Source organism: Squalius cephalus, assembly GCF_949319135.1.
Source record: "Squalius cephalus genome assembly, chromosome: 21".
In the NCBI taxonomy this organism is placed as follows: Eukaryota; Metazoa; Chordata; class Actinopteri; order Cypriniformes; family Leuciscidae; genus Squalius; species Squalius cephalus.
This window is the reverse complement of record NC_137142.1, coordinates 20229343-20249283: the sequence shown is the minus strand read 5'-3', so window position 1 is coordinate 20249283 and position 19941 is coordinate 20229343. Positions and strand designations below refer to the sequence as shown.

Sequence of the window (19941 nt, the reverse complement as noted above, 5' to 3'; positions counted from 1 at the left end):
CTTGCCTTCCAGGCTACATTACATAAAATCTGCTACACCATCAAGAAGACTATATATATAGGAAGCTTCAATAACTCTTGTCTTCCTTCCCAAAGGGCTTTTAGTGCATCAGCTTTTCCTCTGTCATTTCATTTGTTCCACCCTTTTTTTCCTGCTTATTCCATTGACATCAAGTGAGGGGAAGGATGAATGCAAGTGGAAGATGGTTAGCTTGAAGACTGCAGTATTCTAAATGGAGAAAGCCATTTGCTGGGTTAGGGAAGGCATCACGGCTGATCACTGTAAGGCTTTTGCTATTTGGGACTTTTAAAAGCAAGCCTGCAGTTCCTTAATGTCTTTAAAAGAATGAAGAAGTGTTCCTCCGTCCATCCTTTGTGAAATGGGACACGAGCGCAGGGCTGAGCCCGCAGGCGTGGGTCCGTATCATTGTTGTCCTGACAGAGAGCCCATCACAGGCAGGCTTGCTGAGCAAACAGGACTTGTGAGATGAACCGGCAAAGTCCGATCACACGGAAGGCCTACTTCTCCTCACGTGTTCCCAAGAATGAGGCATTAACCTGCAGAAGTTAGCGCTGAAGCTCATATATGAAGCTAAACGTCTCCCTCTAATAGTCGTTTATGACTGTGATAATTGCCCTCTGAAAGTAAACGTGTGGATTGTGTGGATTGATTTTGCTAATGTTTGTACCTAATCAACACTTGTGTATCTTTATGTTTCTATAGACTGTTTGAAAGTGGTTCCTCACGCAAGATCGAGAAACTCAAAACTTTGCTCTGCTATTTCAGAAGAGTCACTGAATCAAGTAAGTCTGCATCTGCCAAACTGTACAAATACTGTATACACTTTAATGCTCTGACTTAATGTGGTACAAATGATGTTTATCTTTTTCCCGTTTTTTTTATTTTTTATTTTAAACATTTTCAGTGCCCACTGGCCTTGTCACATTCACAAGACAGTTCTTGAACGTTATTCCAAAATGGGAAAGGTACACAAGTTTAAATGCATATTCATTGTGCTTAGTGTACAGTGTTGTTGGGTTTATTCAATGACTTATACTTAGGATAGATGTATACAGTTTTATGTTATGTATAATTCTATTTTTATTTATTATTTATTTTTTATTAAAAATCCCCCTTTTGAGGGATCAATAAAGCTTATTTTGTTTATCTTTATAGTTCTAAAGGAAAAAGTAGAAAAATTGCATAGTGATAAAAAAAAAAAAGAGTATTAGTCTCACATTTATTTTTGAATGTGTTACAGCTAGAGGGCTCTCTGACATTTAAAGTAGCTCACAGAGATCACTCCTTTGTGCTTGATAAATGAACTTTGGCACCATGTAGTCACTTTGGTGTGCTTCCCCTGGCAGTGCAAAACCACCTCCCTGTTTTGCTTATTAGAGAACTCTTACCGCTGAGATGGTTGCATTTCAAATTGCTTAAGTCATGATTGTAACCTTCCACTCCTAGCTCACTATAGCATTTCTAGCCTGCCTCTATTAATGATGCAGTTGTTTTACAGTGCATGTAAATTAATGTTGTTATTTTGCCTGTAGTGAATTGATGGAATTTTCTTTTTGACCTTTAGCTCAAAGACACAGCTCACCCGTCTTCATATCACCTGTAAGGGCACCATAGAGAAAGAGGGCTATGGGATGCTTCAGGTGAGAATGTCATGCATGGGTAGTTTAGTTTTCACTGTGACATCTGTCAAATATGAGATTACTTTGATTGACACAGAAGACCATTTCTGTCATCCTTCCTCTCTCCTCAAGAAGACATGTCTGCATAATTGTTAAGTATTTTTTTTATGTAAAATGTGCTCATTCTGTTCCAGCTGTAAGTGATTCAGGCAGTTTATCTAGAATGAGAAAACACACACACACACACACACACACACAAACACAAACAAACAAACAAACAAACAAACAAACAAACAGTATTTCCCCAAACTATCATTGGGACATTCTAGGAAATGGGTGCCTCATCCAGTTTGGCATACATATTTTTCCACTATTATGCATATATTTTGTTTTCATCAGAATATGCATATTTGATAATATAGCAACTAAATACAGTTACTGGATTTTTTTAAATATATCTCTTAATATAATTTTTCATATTTTCATATTGGGCGTACCATGTCATTAAAGATTTCAGACAAGTCTTTGACCCAATATGAGTGCCATGCAATGAAAGCAAAAAAACAACAACTAAAATATCTCAGTTTTGACCCAGCTGACTGAGGTTCTGCAGATCCAGCTGACTGAGGTTCTGCAGATCCGTCGGCCCCGATCACGTCCCTCCCTGCACCTCTCAAGTTCATTGCAGAGTCTGTCTGCCGGGGTCCTCTGCCCTGCTCTCCTTTTCCCATCTCTCCCTAGTCGGGGCAGGGCACACCCTGACAGCTGATGGGCACACATGAACAGCCCTGGGAGGTCCCAGGAGCCCGGGGCCCTGCCGTCCGGATTGACGGATGTTTCCGGAAGGGTGGGACGGTCTGACAGGTTGTCAGTAGTGCTGAGGAGAGGCGGGGCAGTCGGAGCTGGAGTTGAGTGACCTGATCAGCGAGATCATCTGGCAGCCTGCCAACCTCCCTCCCCTTTTCTCCTCCATCTCCCTGAGGAGGCTGTGGCCCAGTGAGTCCGGCCTGACAGCCTGCAAAACACAGCCTCAAAGGGGTCCTGCACTTCCCCTGTTTACCTTTTCAAAGCTCTTCTAGGCCAATATTAGCACTGCTGCCAACACGCCCAGTCTTTGAAATATAAAAATGCATAGGAGACAGCACTGAAGAAATGTCTTTCACAACAAAATTTAGCAGTGCCACAAAACAAGCACTCATGCAGTATAACTGTCTGTCTGTCTTCCTTACTTCCTTCTCATGCTCTTTGTTTAGAGCATTTTTTTTGTAATGCAGTGTGATGTGCAGTAGTATGACATCATTTCATAATTAAAAAACATGAATATTACATACGACAAAAGCTTAAACAGTCTGTCTGGAAGCTGAGAGTTCCTACTCTCACCAATGGTCATGACCGAAAGGACAAGATCCCGGATACAGGCGGCCGAAATGAGCTTTCTCCGCAGGGTGGCTGGGCGCTTCCTTAGAGATAAGGTGAGGAGCTCGGTCACTCAGGAGGAGCTCAGAGTAGAGCCGCTGCTCCTCCACATCGAGAGGGGCCAGCTGAGGTGGCTCGGGCATCTGTTCCGGATGCCTCCTGGACGTCTTCACAGGGAGATGTTCCGGGCGCGTCCCACCGGGAGGAGACCCAGGGGAAGACCTAGGACGCTGAAGGGATTATGTCTCCCGGCTGGCCTGGGAACGCCTCGGGACGCCTGAGACATTTATTTAAGAAATTTTTTTTTTTTTTTTTTTTTCAGATTTCTTTTGTTTTGCAGGACTTATTTGTTTTGTTTTTTTTATGTTTTTTCTCCAATTATAAATACAATTTCATGGCTTATAAGAAATATTTATTTCCAATACATTTTCTCAATTCATCTTCCATCAGCAGGTCTAGCAAAAAGTTAATTTTGGATTTGTGCATGCACCGAAAATAGTGTACAAATGAAAGGTGTCCTGAACTGTGCAGAATATTCTCTACTTTTACTTTACTCATCTTTTGTAGTTTTATGCGCTGCCGGGCACAGCACTCTATTTTCCACCCCTGTGCGTTTTAGCACCCTGTCCCTTACCAGAACTTATAATCTCTGGTGACATCCTGGACAAACAGCCTGGCTCGCAGTCTCATAAGTATCATAGATCTCTATACTGTAGCACAATTTCACACTATGTTCAAGGATGAAATTGTGGGGGTTTTTTTTTTACTCCAGCTGAACATTTTTGCAACAGATGAATATGTGTTTTTATTTGTGCTGCAGGTGGACTTTGCAAACAGGATGGTGGGTGGAGGGGTGACCGGTATGGGGTTGGTCCAGGAGGAGATACGCTTCCTCATCAACCCTGAGCTCATCGTATCACGCCTCTTCACGGAAGCCCTGGACCACGACGAGTGCCTCATCATCACAGGTCAGCACACACACACATGCACAGGAGTGGAAACAGTCCACTCCTCCCTCCCGTCTGTCCTGCACACCCTCACACATCCCTGTCTGATTGATGTCAGCCATCATTAAAGTGTCTTGTTCCTCCCTTCTGGCTGTTCAAACACCTGTTTTCTAAAAAGTATAAAAATATTTTTGTACTTTGATTAACCTATGGCTCATTATATAATTGGTTGGCATGGGAATCACAAGGAATTTAATGATTCTGCTTCATTAAGATGGATAGATAGATAGATAGATAGATAGATAGATAGATAGATAGATAGATAGATAGATAGATAGATAGATAGATAGATAGATAGATGATCGATGGATAACATTTCCAATGTACGGGGGAAAAAACAATCAAAATATTAAATAAAAACTATAATAGCGATATTATATATACAATGGGACTAAAATAACACTAATTATTGGATTGCCACAACAACAAAATTTCAGCCATCAACACCAATACAATAATTAATCCATTTAAAACATCAGCATGTCATTTTCAAGTATGTTTCGATTAAGTAAAACTTTCTTCTAAGTGTTTAGATTCCAAGTAATTATTTAAAGGAATAGTTCACCTAAAAATGAAAATTCAAATAGACTGAAAATAAAAGAATATATCTTGAGTCATTCACAATGATGACACCACTGTCACAGTATTTTAATTTGTTGTTTTAGATCGTAGACATTCAAAAACCATTAATAGAAATGAACATCACGAAAATGAATTTGGCTTGTTTTGTGGGATTGGGCCAGCAATTAGGATAGAGTAGTCATGGATGTTATTAGGCATTTATGTTTGATGCAGGCTCCGACAATCATGAGATCAGGTTTGTTTTCATCCACTATATAGTCAGTCGCTGTAATCACAGTTCTCTAATACTGCATATAGTGAGCTGAGAAGCACATTGCATGTTTTTGCCGCAAGTAATTTGCCATTGCTCATAGAAGCTTGTGTGTATACATTCAGCTCCATTCTTCCCTCCCCCGTCTTCCCTCCTCATCCAATTTGAACGTAAATCCATTACATTGATTCACGCTGGACTCAGGGCAGCCCTGTTATTCCTCATTTCTCTCTAGCTGAATTGCCCTATTCTTCACCCTCCAACTCACTGTGCTTGAGTCAACACGTTAAGTGACAAACCTACCCCCCCCACCCCCCTTCCCTCTCACTTCATATCTCTCCCTCTTCCTCTGTCTCTCTCTCTGTCCCTACACTATTCTTCCATCACTCTGTTCCTCCTTTATGAACTGTGCTCTTTGACTGAGTGGCAGCATTGGAGAGGAGCCCAGGTCATAAGTAAGTGTCCTGTATCCGATACATTACAAACAGCTTGTCTCTTCACTTCCCCACTGGTTGTTTGTAACATCTGAACCTTGCTATTCCCTTCCCACCTCTGTTGCTGCAGAACCATACGCACACTTAAGTAAACTCAATTGATATGAAAAGACAAAAACAATTTTAGTACTAGTCAATTCAGTATTAGTAGAGTCAGTTTGGTTACTTCATGGCTGTGTGTGTTGTGATTACTAGATATAGATTCTTAAAGACTTTTGAGTATAAGTTTGGTAATGAATCAGTTTGTGAAGCGGTTTGAATGATTGATGAGAACATTACCTTGGCTCAATCAATAAAGTTAAAAAAAAAATCCTTATATCGTAATCACAAATGATTGCGAAGGTTATGGAAATATCTTTGAAAATTAATTTGTCAAAAAAAAAAAGAAAAAAAAAGCTGCCTAAAAGAACTGCCTCTCTGCATTGTTTATTAAACAGCAATATTGAAAAGAATATATATATATAAAACTGTAACCAACTGAAAAAAAAAAACTGAAAACGGTAACCAAACTGATTTGGTGAACATTGACTTCCATTGTTTAGACAAAAAAGCTGAGGCATTAATTAAGATATATTATTTTCATTCTATTTGAATGTTCATTTTTAGGTGAACTATCCACTTAAATAATTGCTTAGAATTGTAATAATTACTTGGAAGCAAATTTTACTTTAATTATATTGGTTTTGACGATTGAAATTTCTTTGTTGTGACAATCCAATAATCACAGTGTTATTTTAGCAGCATTGTGATACTATTATATTTTTAACTTAATATTTTGATTTAGTTTTTTCCGTTTTCACTTTAATTAATTTTTTTGTTTTTATAAAAATTGTCTATATTTTTTTTTTAGTTTTAGTAATTTTAGTACATTAAAGTTTACCCCAAAATGAAAATTCTGTCGTCATTTACTCACCCTCAAGTTGTTTCAAACCTGTATGAATTTCTTTCTTCTGCTGAACATATGATGACTGCACATCTGCTGACTGCATGAACAACATGATATTTTGAAGAATAAGGGTAACCGAACAGTTGATGGACCCCATTGACTTCCATAGTATGACTTTTTTTTTTTTACTTTGGTTACTGACATTCTTCACAATAACTTATTTTATGTTCAGCAGAAGAAAGAAATTCATACAGATTTGGAACAATTTGAGGGTGAGTAAATGATGACAAGAATTTTCATTTTTGGGCGAACTATTCCTTTAAGTTAAACTAAATAAATTCAGTTTTTATATTTAATTTCAGCTAGAGTTTGTTTTATTCCAGGTAACGAAAATGTTTTTTTATGTTTTTAGTTTTAGTTAACTACAACCCTGAAGTGTCAGACATGTTCCTCAAAATTGTGAGCGTCTCTCAAGGGAAATTTGATCCTGAGAAACTGACATGAAAACTACCTAGTTATTTAAAAAAAAAAAAAGGTTCTTCCAAGGTTGTCACCAGGATGTGCCCTCTGTCTTTGTTTTCCTACCTGGTGATGCAAAATGACTTTTGCATTTTCCTCTTACTGTGTTCATAACAGAATATTGTTCATCTTAACTTACAACCTACATTTAAATTGAGAAAGAAATCCCCTGGTCCAGAGAATCGTTCGCGTAGTCGAACACTCCTAATTTTTCAGGTCCGGGTGCAGTCACAGCCATGTAAAAATGTTGCGCTGTGATTGGCTGTTGCCCACTCTCACACCTGCTGTCGTGCTCATTTCTCATCCACCCATGCCCTCTGACATCTTCCAAACAAAGCACAGATACACAAACCATTAATCAATCAAAATCTTGTGCCTTTTAAACCCATATGTCATTTCCTGAAACACCAGAAAAGATTTGATAGTTATGGAGCAGAAGTGGCTATACACCATTGAGAAGTCATTTTTAGAGCTGTCCTAGTGAGTTAAAATTCTAGGAAATCAGCCTCAAAGTCAATGTGAACTTGGGAGCTTTCCACCCTGTGACAAAATACCCTCACTTGGAATCAAGCTCAGATATTAGTCATTTCTCTTTCTTTCACTTACGTCCTCTCTCTCTCACCCCTGCTGCACTCTCCTTCCACTTAATAGTATTACCTCTGGCCACAATGAATGACTGCGGGAACGGCCTTCTCTAATGGATCCAGCCATTCCATCACGGTTATTACAACAAACGAAATATTCATCGTCATCTCCGTTTCTATTGCACTGCAACTCGCCTTTGCAGCAAATCATATCCCGCCAGTAATGCATCATGACAAAGGCTCTTTAATGCACACTTTCTGCATCAGTACAGTTGGCAGAAATGCTGAAGCGTCGGTACAGGGACTGGATTTTAATCTTGTGATTGCTCTTTGTCAGAGTGCCACTGAAACTGGCCACACACACTAAAACACTAATTAAATCAAGGTGAGGGTGGAGGATTCTGGAGGTCTTCGTGATTGTAGGATCATGCAGTGTCTGGAAGTTGGTTTTTTTTTACATCGAGATATGGTCACTTAAGCAAGTGGTTTGATTTGAGTGTCCTGAAAAAAAATCAATAAGGAAAACTGTGCGCAGTATTTACTGAGAGGCCTTCTAGTTATAATTAAAAGTCAAATATATATAATATATCTGTTTCTGATGGAACTGATAGGTTTTCATGCATGAATGTAAATTTTTTATTTTTTTATTTTTATATTCTTGCAGCACATCAGGGCTGCATTTCCCAAAAGCATTGTGAGCCCATGTTGATTGTGGAGACCATTGCCACCAATGTTCTCTACGACCAACTTAGCTCAGGATGCTTTTGGGAAACGTAACCCTGTTTAGTTCCTTTCTCTATGAAGCCCCTCCTACTGACAAGCACAGTAAGAAGCTCTTATTGGTCGACTGGGCCAATGTGATTGATCAACCGCTTTTGAGTGTGTTTTGGAAATGTCACACCACTTACAATGTCCTCGACATTCAACAGACTACTAACGCAACTCATCCAGGAATTTATTTTTATTTAATTTATTTCGTATACCTTGGGTGGGAATTATTTAAATGAGGGATATTGTGATGTGTTCGTTCCTAGACGAAAACTGAAGACTACAATCAATCAATCAAATTTAATTTTTATCAAGGCTTTTCAGGGAGTTCTATATCTCACTGATATAGAGAATAACTACCTTTGTGCTTTGTAACTTCGCAGACCTTCAAACAGCAACGTTACACACTTAAGAAAGTTGAAAATGTAAAAAAAAAACATAACAGCTTCTCTTTCCTATATGCTCACTAATTTTAATTTTGTGATTAACTGAAACGATTTTTGTCTATAATATGGTGGGGACAAGAAAATGTTATGCATACTGTTGTTGGAATTGACCCACTTATATGTATTTGTTTTATTTATTTGCTCTTCTTTCAGGCACAGAGCAATATAGCAAGTACTCTGGCTATGCAGAGAGCTTCAGATGGAAAGCCAATCACAAAGACGAGATACCCAGGTAACATTATGGATTTCTGATGATAAAAACATTAGGAAACGCCTCTTAAATGGGTTCCTGCACTTTTTAAAATGTATTTAGCTGTCCTAAATATAACCAAGCAACCAAGATGGTAAAAATGAGGAAAGCCCTAAATAAAATAAACATCTTTACCCATGCCCAGAGACGAGTGGCAGCGGAGGTGCACCGAGATTGTGGCCATGGATGCACTGAAATACAGGAATTTCATGGAACAGTTTCAGCCTGAGAAAATGAGCCGGGAGCTAAACAAGGTCAGCAAAGGCTTCATGCAAAGTGTTTCACACTGATGACATGAAATGGCAAATCCTTGACCTCTGTCGAGCTCTAATGACCTTTGATTCTCTTAACATTGTCAATCTGTTGCTTAGAGAATTTAACGAGGCATGAAATTAGTCGTCTTGTCAGTCTCTTGTATTCTGCAGTGATTAGCTTGTATTTGTTTCTCTATTATAAAGGATGACTTCTTTTTCCAGGCATTCTGCGGTTTCATGCGTCATGGTACGAGCCCTCAGAACCTCTCGGCTGTTGCCACAGGGAACTGGGGATGCGGTGCGTTTGGAGGCGACACTCATCTCAAAGGTACATGCAGGTCCTCACAAAGTGAAGCTACAATCTTTCTTTCTCAAATTTCATGCACCAATGTTAAAAAGCTCACCATTACTGATATTCCAGCTGTTAATTATTGTCATGTTTATGGGTGATAACTCATAAATGGCTGATATTAGAAGACCGTATTGTTTTGACTAAATGAATAAAACCTCAAATCAAAGCTGTTTTATTTAGGCATCACAACATCATAATGTAGACTAGAGTGTGAAATGCTATATTTAATCATAAATAGTCAGTTGAGTATATTTATCTCTAGATTTTTATTTACTTTTTTCTATTAATTTCTGGTTTGGGCATTCAGACAAAACAGAGAAGCTCTCTTGCTTTGTTTTTTTGACCCAAGACATGTTTTTGCCACTTTCCTGTTATTGATCAGCCGACACACATTTATCTTTTCCATTACAAGTGCAACTGATTTTCCAGCCTCATCCATAAATTCATGGCAACTTAGCTTGGGACTTTGCCAGCTGATCATTTTCTGTTGTAAGGATGGAAGCACGTTTCATGAGATAATTCCATCTTTGATAGTTCATCATTGTTGAAACCATGTGTGCTTGAATGTGGAGCTAGTTAATTTCTCCCATTGACTTATCACACAGTAAATTCATCTTGATGCTGGGTTATTTTGGGCCAGTCTGTTTAGTTTAGCGCTGGTTTGACTACAGATTACCCGTTGTAATTGGTTGCCCTCATTTGAACAACGTTCATTCATCAGTGGGCTACATTCAACCTCTTTAAATATTTAAAATCTTTAGACTCAATTTGAAGCTGGGTGACTAAGATTGAGTCTCTTAATAGGGGTTGTTAGACATGGATTATTTACCTTTTAAAAACAAATTGGATGTGTCAGTCATTTTCTCTACTGCTAGGAACATGAAGCAAAACTAAAGAATCCACACTATGCCATCAATGATGTATTACACCATATTTTATTCATTTAGGTTGGGCAGCTATCAGTATTTTCTGGGGACCCTCAGATAATATTAACAATATATCATAGAGCATGCAGCGGTTGATTGACCCTTCATTGTGCTAATGGGGGGTGGGAGGGGTAAATCTGCATTGTTTTTTTTTTCCCTTTCATATTCCATATTCCCATTGACAGGAATCCATGCATAAATGTATGCATGTTATTTCTGTTTAGCGATGCGTGCATTAAAGAGAAATAAATACGAAATATGAAATGCTTCCTACATGGTTTTTATGGCTTTAGAAGTTTTTGCTTGTCGACTAAAGCTGCACGGTTCTGGATAAATTGAGAATCCCGAATTTTTTTTTGGGCTTCAAGCAGACATCACGATTTTCCCATGATTCTGAACAGACAACTAAACAAAATAACATTGTAATTTACTAGAGGTTCTGACAAATGTTAATAGCTGCAGTCTATTTAAAATGTTAAAAGACTGAATGAATTACTTAAATGAATGATTCAATAGGCTACTTCATTGTTTCATTACTGGATGAGTCAGTGTTTTTTGAACGAATCTCTTGTGTGAATGATTCAATGACAAATAAAAAATTTTAACAGTCACTTGTCGCCACCTACTGGTGCAACGATGTAATCGATACAATCGTTATTTGAAGTGCCGTGTTACATTTAAAAGGTGATTTGCTCTGGTGATTTTGATCTCTACTATAGACATCGGTGGTCATATCCGAACTATAAACTTTTATCCCAGTACGTCAGTGATCATTTGAATGTTTGTAATACAGAAATAATGATACTGTGTGGTTGAAATAAGCTATTTCATACCTAAAAATAATAACTGCTCTCTCTGGGTCAGCTGCAGCGCAAACGCAGATTTGAATGTTCCGGTGTGTTTGTCAAAGGTTTAATAGACAGAGCCGAATCGCTGTGATTTAGAAATGAGATTGCGTGGGTGTTTGAATCGACTGTGTCTGTTTGTCCTTCCAGCTCTGCTGCAGTTGATGGCAGCTTCTGAAGCAGGGAGAGATGTGGCCTACTTCACATTTGGAGATGAAAGACTCATGAGGGACGTGCATGTCTTGTACACCTTTCTTAAAGACAATTGCGTCACTGTTGGTAAGAGGCCTGCTACGTGTGGTTCGTTCTGTATCAGATCTGACACACATTATAAAAATGGATGTCCTGTTTTTATTGGAGGTGGATGTAATTTTATACATTGTTTATGTATGAATAAAAAATAGACTGACAGACAGATGTTCAAAATTTTTGGGTCGGCAAGATCTCTTATGCTAACCAAGCCTCTTATGCTTATGCAATGTTAACAGTAACATTGTGAAATATGATTTAATTATTCAATATTTGAATGCCAAAGCTGAATTTTGTATAATATGTATATAGATAAATGCAAGAAAAAAAAATACACTGGCTAATTAAAATTTAATTAGATTATTAATTATAATATTAATATTAATTATTATTAATTTAATGTGGAATGCATTTACCAATTTCAAAATTCCTGCAATATTGAGCCATTTGTTTTACATAATTAAATGATGCAACCATTAGTGTTCTTCGGTATTGTGAAGTTCTCTGTTTCTGTCCCATTTTTCCTTTCTGACGTTTATTGAAACCTTTTTGAGAAAACGCTGTCAGCCATCTATTGTACTAAAGTGGAGACGGCAGTAAACTTGTGTGCTCTGTGATTTATGAATGGCTCTGGACTTGGCTGACGCCATGATGCTCACCATCCCTCAAATCTTTTTTTTTTCCCCTCTTCCTCTCTCTCTTTCTCTCTGTCTCCTAGGCGATCTGTACTCCCACTTAAAGCAGTACTCCAATGTAGTGTCTAAGCATGGCCAGTGGCCTAACATCAATCTATATGGGTATATCATGGATAAGGTCAGTACAAATATGGAAACGGAGCCCAACCCTGGCCCCAGCGACAGCAACTTGACCACTGCGCCTTCCCCCTCTCCTGCAGACTGCCATTAATGGCCAACGGCTAACTGAACCTGTCTAAATGCCTCAGTGCTTTCTTCTCCTTTAGACAGACTTTTTGGGTGATTGTCTTATGAGACATAGGGAAGCACATTATGCCTTTCTTTTCTACCAGTGAGTATAAGTTTGAAGTCACTATGAATAAGGCGACAGGAAGTATAGCAATAGTCACTATGACTGTAAATCCTTATTTCTGATGAACATCATCAAGGTTTGATCTCAGGGGAGTTTTTCCTAGAATGCCACACAAACTTACCTGGGATCAAATTTACTGCATGGAATTAAATAAGATGGGTGACCAAGGTTTAGTCTTTTTAAATATTTTTGTTCATATCCAGAAACTAACAGTGATTCAGAATAAAGTGTTTAGAGATAATTAACAAAGTATGCATGAAAACCACAGTAAGGTCCCCCGTGAGACTTGATTGCAAAATGTATTGCACAAAGCCGTAAAGGGAAAAGTTTTGCTGAAAAGTGAACAGATTTGAGAATGAAAGATGTGAAAAGGAAATGTTAACTGTTGAAAAACAACTTGTATAATCACGCTGATGGAGCTGCTGCAAATTCAAAATGTGTAAAAATATATAGTCTCTGCATGACATTTTTAGCAATTTATTACAGTCAAGGTTTTTACTGTTTCAATTATTGTTTTGATCAAAGGCACCTTTAAGAAATGGGGTTGATATTTAAAGGTAGTGAATATTTTCATATGTTTTGCTCTTTATTTTATTATGATTTGATAATTAAAATTGTTGATTCAGAAAATTGTTGTTTGTTTCTTTCTTTCTGCTTGCTATATACATGTTCAGGACATCTTTTGACATGCTAATCAAAAGCATTGCCCAAGTTGACACATAGTGCAGAGCCAGTAGACTACTTATGTTTTAGGTGTTCAATTATTTATGCTAAATTACAAATTCAATGCCATCTATCCAAGTCATAACAATGAAAAATTATCCTTAGTCTTTGTTACGGTACGTTATGATTTATCTTTAATGTGTATCTTTTAAATTCACTTAAGTCACATTTCAGTTGATATAAAACAATCTTTCTTGTCCAACTCTAATCATCCTACAATCAACCGGACTAAAAGACCTAGATTTTAGCTTTGTCCAGCACGTTATACCCCTTAATTGAATAATGCCACTTCTAGTTCTAATTTGACCTAACTGACCTCTTTTGATCACCACCTTTATGACTGTTTCTAATCATCCTCAAATGCTTTTGAACGTTTTCATCAGTTCAACCTGGAACACAAGAACCACTTGAGGACCAAACGATGGTCCCCTATAAATGCGCTCTTGGTTTAAAACGGATGCAGTATCCCCTTGTTTTCTCAAATACTGAGGTCCTTAAAGGGTCAGACTTTAATAGAAATTTAAATGTCACTGAAATGAGTTAAGAAGCATTACATTCTTGTCAACATTTGTTTCATAGAGAATGAAATTGTGGGCATGGAAGTATCAAATCACGTGTATTTTTTTTTACATTCTAAATGACGGTTGCCTTTAATAAGATCCCTGGTAAAGTAGGCTCTTGGCTCCGTCTGTTTCAAGAGCTGAAGTCAGAGAGCACAAAAATGGCATTTTCACTTATAATTGCATGACCTTACTCGTGCTTGGTTACAAGACGCTTTTTGTTAGTTTCGATTATAGCGCTGATCAAGAGCAGAGAGGGACAAATGTAGATGTTTTATTATAATGACGTGTATAACAGCTCCACGATATGAACCTCTGACTCGTACTGCACCTTGTACTACTCTGCACTGTTTTGTGGTCACAGCTTGAAAAAGTGCTGCTCCATATAGTACACGTGTGCAAACTATCACTGTGTTTGCATCTATTGTTAAGATCTCTATTTATTTAAGAGTCTGAATTGCTGTATATTTTTCCACATATAAAAGTGTCACGCATGACACTTTGATCCTGAAAATCATGCATTTGGCATTTTCTTAATGCTGTATTTTAATCATGTCTGCTTTACTTCTGAAACAACCATGATAGCAGCCCAGTGATGATTGATGACAATGCTTTCTTTTTTTCTGGTTGTTGGCCACTAAGAGTGATGAAACTAGTTTTGAGGTACTGAGGGGGAGGGAACGCAATTAGCTCAGACTGTAAAATCCGCCAACATGAAGACCATCAATCTAGATGACTGAAGCCACATGTTCGAGTGAATTCTGCACAATCCCTGAGAAAATTAGGAAAGCGTAATTGTCCAATGTGATTAAGAATGAGAGCTTACTGAAAATATCAATGTACTCATTACACCCTGGCACAACTTTATAAATATTTAATTACATTTTTAACACACAGTGGTTGCGGGTTTTATATACGTGTCTGTTAATTACTGTTTAACCTTTATTAAAAGGAAAGTGCATTGAAAGCATGGCAAGAAGTGAAAGAGTCAAGTCTCAGCATTTCCCAGTGTCGTAGAAGCATCAGGTACAGAGGTTGGACATTGAAGATGAAACACTGGTCAATAAAATAGTGTCCAAATAGTGTTGGAGGTTTCACTCCTCTATATGCGTGGCCTGGTGGCCAATCTTCACTGATTTTAAATTCCATCAGTAAGAGAGTGTAAGCGATGAATTAGCAGAACAATAGCACAGCTGTACATAAAATAATGCAATCCATACAACATAATGGAAGACATAGAGTTCAAAACAGGACAAATTGTTGGTGCACTTCTAGCTGGCTCATCTGTGACCAGGACAGCAAGTCTTTGTGATGTATCGAGAGGCACGGTATCCGACTGTCCTTTTGCCAATGCCAAATGTCAGTTTCATTGATGCCAATAATGCAAATCGTTGGCTGTGGACAATATGAAACATGTATTGTTCTCTGATGAGTCCACCTTCGCTGACTTTCTCACATCCGTGGGTTACAGTGTGGAAAAGCCCCAAAAGAGGCTTAACACCCGGACTGTTGTGTGCCCAGAGTGAAGCACGGGGGTGGATCAATATCATGGCATTCCAAGGACTACCGGACCGTTCTGGTGCGTTCATGTGTGCCCAATGGTTCAAACATTGTACCTTGAAGGGGGTGCTGAGTATCAGCATGATAATGCACCAATACACACAGCAAGATTTGTGACAGAATGGTTTGATGAACATGAAAGTGAAGTTGAACATCTCCCATGGCCTGCACAGTCACCAGATCTAAATATTTTTGAGCCACTTTGGGGTATTTTGGAGAAGCAATTCAGAAAACGTTTTCCTACTCCAGCATCATAATGATCTGGCCATTGTTTGCTCAAAATCCCTCTGGCCACTGTGCAGGACTTTTATCTGTCATTCCCAAGACCAATTGATGCTGTATTGGCCGCAAAAGGAGGCCCTACACCATACTATTTTTATACTATGATAATATATGATATAACTGTGTATTATATATATATATATATATATATATATATATATATAGCCATCATTTCAAAAGTGAGGGGGACAGAATGTCAAGCTTTATACCAGTTTTTTGTTGTTGTTGTTGTTGTTGTTGTTGTTGACAGGTGTTTGCTTAATTGGCTTAATATTCTATTTATGTTTAAACCAATAAAACAGAAAGAATGAAAGAAAGAAAGAAATGTTGCACATATATTGCTTTATATTTATATTGCACTTTATATTGCACATGGTATTGTATATTGTTTACATATTTAGGGGCCAAGCACCGAAGGTGCGGAGGCACCTATTGTATCCGTTCCCGTTCTACTTCTTCTTCTTCTTCTTCTTCTTCTTCTTCTTCTTCTGCTCTGGGAGTCTATGGCTGCCCATAGAACCGTTTGCGGGAAAGTTTTGGCACACTGATAGAAGACAGTCTGAACTGTAACCATAGCAAATTTGGAGTCTCCAACTCAATCCCTCTAACGCCACCAACTGTCCAAAGTTTCACTCATGTTTATGCTAATAACTTTTGAATCATAAAGGCTAGAAAAAACTTTTTTCCTATGATTCCTTAGCTCAAGCCGATTCGATTGCCCCCTATGACGTCATTTTCCATCATGAAAATTTGTCCGCCATTTTTAATTCTCCAAAAAACCTACTTTTTCTAACTCCTCCAAGGCCGTTGCTCTGATTTTCACGAAAATTGAACCAGATCATCTCTAGACCATGCTGGCAAAAAATTATCAAAAGCTTTTAAATAAACCCAAACGTTATTGAATAACATGCAAATGAATTTGACGTAGAGCACCCCAAATTGGACACAAGGCTGTATCTCCACAACGCTTTATCGTATTCAGACCAAACTTTGTACATTTCATCACAAGCATGACCTGAGGCTACATGCTGCGTTTTGGCGCAGCGCCACCTAATGGTCCGGAGATACGAAAAATGGCTATTTTTTAGTTTGTCCAAAAATAATAAAAGTGGTCTCGTTAGATTCAGGGCATCATGTCGAGTTTAAATTTTCCATATCGACCATTTTAGGTGTCGGCCATTTTGAATTTAGTACCAAAATGCTGTATTTTAAGAACGCATGAACGTATCGTTACGAAACTCGATATGGGTCATCAGTACGATGCCCTGAACGAGCCTGAGAAGTTTCGAACCAGCGGAACTTAGTGGTAAAATGAAATATTCAAATGCTTATAACTCTGGGTGTGGTTGACTTATTTTCAGGTCATCTCATTAAGTTCCTGAATCCTTGCCGAGTCCAACGATATCAAACATGCTAGGTTTCGCCTTACGGTTTGTGTAGCGGTGTGATTTAGCGCTTAAAAAACATTTGCCAATATCTTCAAAACCGTTAGCCCGATCGAGATGAAACCACCGTCAGAAGTTTGGAAACTTAGGCCGTTGGCTAAATGCTAATGCCCAAATGTCAAAATATTGATAGTAAGGGGTAGTAAAATCCAAACAAAGTCAGGTGTCAATCATTTTTTATGTGTTTTTTCATATAAATGTCTATAACTCCGAAGTAAATTGAGACATTTTCACCGAAATTGACACACAGATGTATGGGCTCACTCTGAGGACACATAAAAAAATTGTGGGATTGTGCCTCTTTTTGGCGCTATAATAGATCAAGACATGAAATTGCCATTGACTTCAATACAGTACTGTGATATAAAATGAATGCATCAGCGTATCGTTACGAACTCGGTATGAGTCATCGGCACCACACCTTGATGGTACTCCAAAAGTTTCAGGGCAGCGCCACCTTGTGGTAAAAAAGTAATAACAAAATTTCCAAAAATGCTAATAACTAATGCCACTGGTTTTAATGTTTGTCATTGTCACCTCACTCTAACCACATAACGTCAGTTTTGTAACTATGCCACCTATTGGTCGAAAGTGATAATCCATTAAATCATATTTTTAGTTAATGTACATGATTTTTCAGCCATTTTGCCGAAATTCATGTTTAAATGTCTTTAATTGCTCCTTGCTGCAGTTGGTCTGACACTCCCAGCCATGTTGGCATGTCTTGTCGTCTTCTTGCACTTGGCCCCGATAATTTGCCCCGATAAACTTTTTTGGCTGGTTTGTTCAAAAGCAGCAGATTATTGTATCAAAATGGAGCCATGCAAAATCTTTGTACCACTGAGACTGAAATTTTAGAGTTTTGTCCCGAAGCACCTGACACACAATAGTCTTGGGATCTGGTTGGTGGGGTTTTAATACAGGTCCTGAAGACCCCCTTCTACAACTGTCAACATGTCTGATGCCTCTGCTCTGTCTATAAAAAAGTACAAATTAGTCTGATTAGTCTAAGTTAAAGGTATCAGAAATATTTCAACATAGGCTAGACAGTGCTGCTAAATATTTTGTATATTCCTTTCAGTTTAAAAGTCAATTTTAGCTATAACTAGTCATAACTTTTCACAAAATGTAGTTACTTTGTTTTGCCTATGCAAGGCAGTGTAGACATAAAACACATAATGAATGTGTAATGGAAAAAAAAAAAAACAATTTTCTTAACTTATTCCAGTCATTTGTTTACCCTCACCTCTGAAGCCTCCTTGAAACTTTCTGCCTCATTCACTCTCAACTCTAAATTAACTTCTGGCTCTGTCTATTGACAATAAAGAAGTGTTTGAAATATGTAGAAACAGGGAATTGTGACATACAGAAGAAATTAAGTACACTGCTGAACAATAACCAATAATTTGTATCCTAAATTATTTGTCCTATATTTTCCTAATGGTAATTTTATAATTGGTCTATATCTATGGTACTACAAACACCTGTTGTAGATTTAATACAATGTATAAATAAAAATGCAGTAGCAGGTGTTTTTAAAAGCCATCAGTTTTCACCTATGAAGTTTCTTTTGTTTGTGTGTCATCCTCTTTCTGTTCTGACAACCCTAGGCTGCCTGTTTCTTGATCAATCTTGACAACACAGAAAAAAACAATAGGCTAATAATAGCCTACTAATGAACCCTATAAATTAAGACCTACATCAGAACATTAATGCATACAATTGCATACTGCATTTATATTGAATTATAGGTAACACTTTACAATAAGGTTTCATTAGTTAACATTAGTTAGCTATTTTAGTTTCAAAGCCTTCAAACTTCAAGCTTTTAAAACTACTTCAAACTTTCTGATTAGGCTTTTTCAAGACAACTTAAAGTTTGTCTACAAACTTTTTTATCTAATTGTAAAGTGTTACCTAATTATATATGGTAAACTACATCATGTTGGCCAACACATGTTACAACGCTGCCTGATTCATAGTGGCTGTTAATGCATGAAAATCCAAATTCAGCATTAACAATCACCATCTTTATTCTAATTTGAAGGGCTTTGATAACATATCTGTGAAGAGAAAAGACATTACGAATAAAAAAATAAAAAACAAGACTGAAAATAAGTGCACGTTTGTGCGGGTAGTGAATCTTTTCAATTTCCAACAAAACTGGTTAATTATTCAACAAGAGAAATAGGCAGAGTTATTCATCATTGTGCAACACAATTCGAATACCACATGACAACTTACAGTGCTTGACTTTTACGTTTTTTGCCGTTTTGAACTCATTGCGACCTCTATGAAAATGATGGATACGCGGGTGCGAGCATGGGCGTGCCATGATGCACGAGTGACTGATTACCATGGAAACGTGAAAGTCACTTATGTAGACAGACTGTCTTGACTCTTTGAATTTTAAGTCTGGATGTATACTACACATTGGCCCGCGAAAACCTCAACTTGTCGTGAACACACTTGCCCTATAAAAGTGCGGGGAACGAATTTACATTTTATAAAATGTTTACACAAAATGTAGGCTACACTTTAATTTAAACTCTACATCTACCATTCAAATTCAGCAATTTCAAATGCATTCTCAAATAAATTCTGATTGGTGCCCAACTTTGATATGCAGGGTTATCTGAAACCTAGGTATCACAGCACATTTGCTTTATAGTGCATTATTTATTGTGTCCATATACGCAATTGTTCTGAACTGGATACATATATGATGTGAAGTAGCCTTGTTCATGGCAACATAAAATGCAGTATGACAGAAAAACTGTACAAAGATAAAACGTCAAATAAATGATAGCCTACATGAACTCTAAACCTGCTGTTATTTTAGATGCTGCAGTTTAG

General features: G+C 37.8%; 1 protein-coding gene across 1 annotated transcript in view; it reads left to right on the top strand.

Moving 5' to 3' along the window:
* Positions 1–13141, top strand: part of parga (poly (ADP-ribose) glycohydrolase a) — a 29917-nt gene extending 16776 nt beyond the window's left edge. The window contains exons 10-18 of the mRNA XM_079855076.1: positions 724–803; positions 926–986; positions 1586–1661; positions 3877–4024; positions 8746–8824; positions 8988–9096; positions 9319–9424; positions 11370–11498; positions 12187–13141. Of these exons, the coding sequence (XP_079711202.1) occupies positions 724–803; positions 926–986; positions 1586–1661; positions 3877–4024; positions 8746–8824; positions 8988–9096; positions 9319–9424; positions 11370–11498; positions 12187–12374 (976 nt within the window). The 3' untranslated portion in view covers positions 12375–13141. The remainder of the gene's footprint in view (positions 1–723; positions 804–925; positions 987–1585; positions 1662–3876; positions 4025–8745; positions 8825–8987; positions 9097–9318; positions 9425–11369; positions 11499–12186) is intronic.
* Positions 13142–19941: the final 6800 nt, after the last annotated feature.